The sequence below is a fragment of the Triticum dicoccoides genome, unplaced genomic scaffold (genome assembly GCF_002162155.2).
Source record: "Triticum dicoccoides isolate Atlit2015 ecotype Zavitan unplaced genomic scaffold, WEW_v2.0 scaffold107779, whole genome shotgun sequence".
Lineage (NCBI taxonomy): Eukaryota > Viridiplantae > Streptophyta > Magnoliopsida > Poales > Poaceae > Triticum > Triticum dicoccoides.
The window spans coordinates 1-1,517 of record NW_021174189.1 but is presented as its reverse complement, the minus strand read 5'-3'; the positions used below and the strand labels follow the sequence as shown (position 1 = coordinate 1,517).

Sequence of the window (1,517 nt, the reverse complement as noted above, 5' to 3'; positions counted from 1 at the left end):
TTTACGGGAAGGCAGTCAACATGTTTGTTATGTTATGATACACCCCCCTTTCTGTTGTACGCATTAACCTCCTGACTCATGCCGCGCCGCGTGTTCGTGCTCATCAGAGGTTCCCTGTAATTGCTCTTACTACTATTTCTATCTATCAATGCAATGATACACAAGTCTTTTGCGTATTCACGAAAAAAAAAATGTATTTGTTATGGGTTCGTTTCTTCAGCAAACTAAATATACTTTGACAGTCACATCTCATAATAAAGTACACCAAATATTTTCGATACAGATCAGATATGAGGCAAAATTGGACCAATAATACAAATTTTGGTAGCAAATAAACAGCAACGGAAATTAAGCTAACACATAGTACGAACAAAAGCACGAGCTTATTTCGATCAGTCTCCGGCTTCAGGAGTCAAGATGAAGTATGGTTTTGTCTCATCAACAGGTCGCTAATTGACGAACCGGCACTGCTTTCTGATCTCCCCGTTGGCCTTGGTCTTCACCTCGATGTTGCCCATCTTAACCATTGCGTCCGTGAACTTTCGCTCCCACTTCCCGGGGTTCTTGGCGTTGTGTTCCACAGCCTTGAGTGTCTGCGGCGACAGCAGCGCCGCGTCCGATTTGAACAACACTTTACGGTCAAGTACGTTCTGATAGTACTGTTTGTCCAGGTCACGGGGGGTAACGTCGTCCTGCACCACCACGGGGTCACCGCCGCGGCTGCACTTCTGCTGTAGCGAGCTAGCCAACACGGGTTCCATGGACGTGGGGTCCGAGGGGTCGGCTGGGAGGCGGTCAGCGAAGGACGAGCAGTGAGAGATCCCGACGGTGTGCGCGCCTGAGAGGGTGACCATGTCGTCGAGGTCGAGCCCCTTGGCTTTGAACATTGCCTCCAGCACCGTGACGTTGGCGAAGGGAGGGGGCAGGTCGCGGAGGGTCTCGTTGGCGAAAGACACACGCCCGTCGTACCGGCCAGCCGGCATTTTGATGTCTACCACGCCGTTGCTGAGGAAGAAGCTGGCGTCGCGTCCAGCGAAAGCGACGATGTCAGCGCACGAGACAACCCCACCGCACTCCTTCTCAAGCTTCGCCTTTGCGGCGTCGATCACCTCGAAGCCGCGGAGGCTGGGGAAGTTTGGAATGCCAAGCTTCTCCGGCTCCGGGTTGGCCGTCGTCGCGTCTAGGAGAACCGAGGCATCGCAACCCTATAACAAAAAGGACCTCTCGCCCGTTAGGACCTCACAAACACATATATCTTATACTGCACACGTATGGGCGTAGCATGAATTTTACCATAAGCTGGCACGTACCCTGACGAAACAGTCGTGGAAGAAGAGCCGGATGAGACCGGCACCGATGCCGCGATTGTTGTCTGTGGCGTTCTTTACGGCCTCCCTCACAATTGCCTCCGCATTAGGGCAGGAATAGCTGTAGTAGTTCAGGGTGAGCGCCGGTGCCGTAGGTGGTGTCGGGCTTGGGATGGGCGGCATTGGGTTGGGATACCCATAGCTCGCTTG

At 53.0% G+C, this 1,517-nt stretch overlaps 1 protein-coding gene across 1 annotated transcript; it reads right to left on the bottom strand.

The window, feature by feature from the left end:
• Positions 1-260: 260 nt before the first annotated feature.
• LOC119342885 (peroxidase 2-like) lies at positions 261-1,509 on the bottom strand. The gene is made up of 2 exons (XM_037614187.1): positions 1,311-1,509; positions 261-1,205 (listed from the first exon to the last, which is right to left on the bottom strand). The coding sequence occupies exons 1-2, from the start codon at positions 1,488-1,490 to the stop codon at positions 450-452; spliced, it is 936 nt and encodes a 311-aa protein (XP_037470084.1). The 5' UTR covers positions 1,491-1,509; the 3' UTR covers positions 261-449.
• Positions 1,510-1,517: the final 8 nt, after the last annotated feature.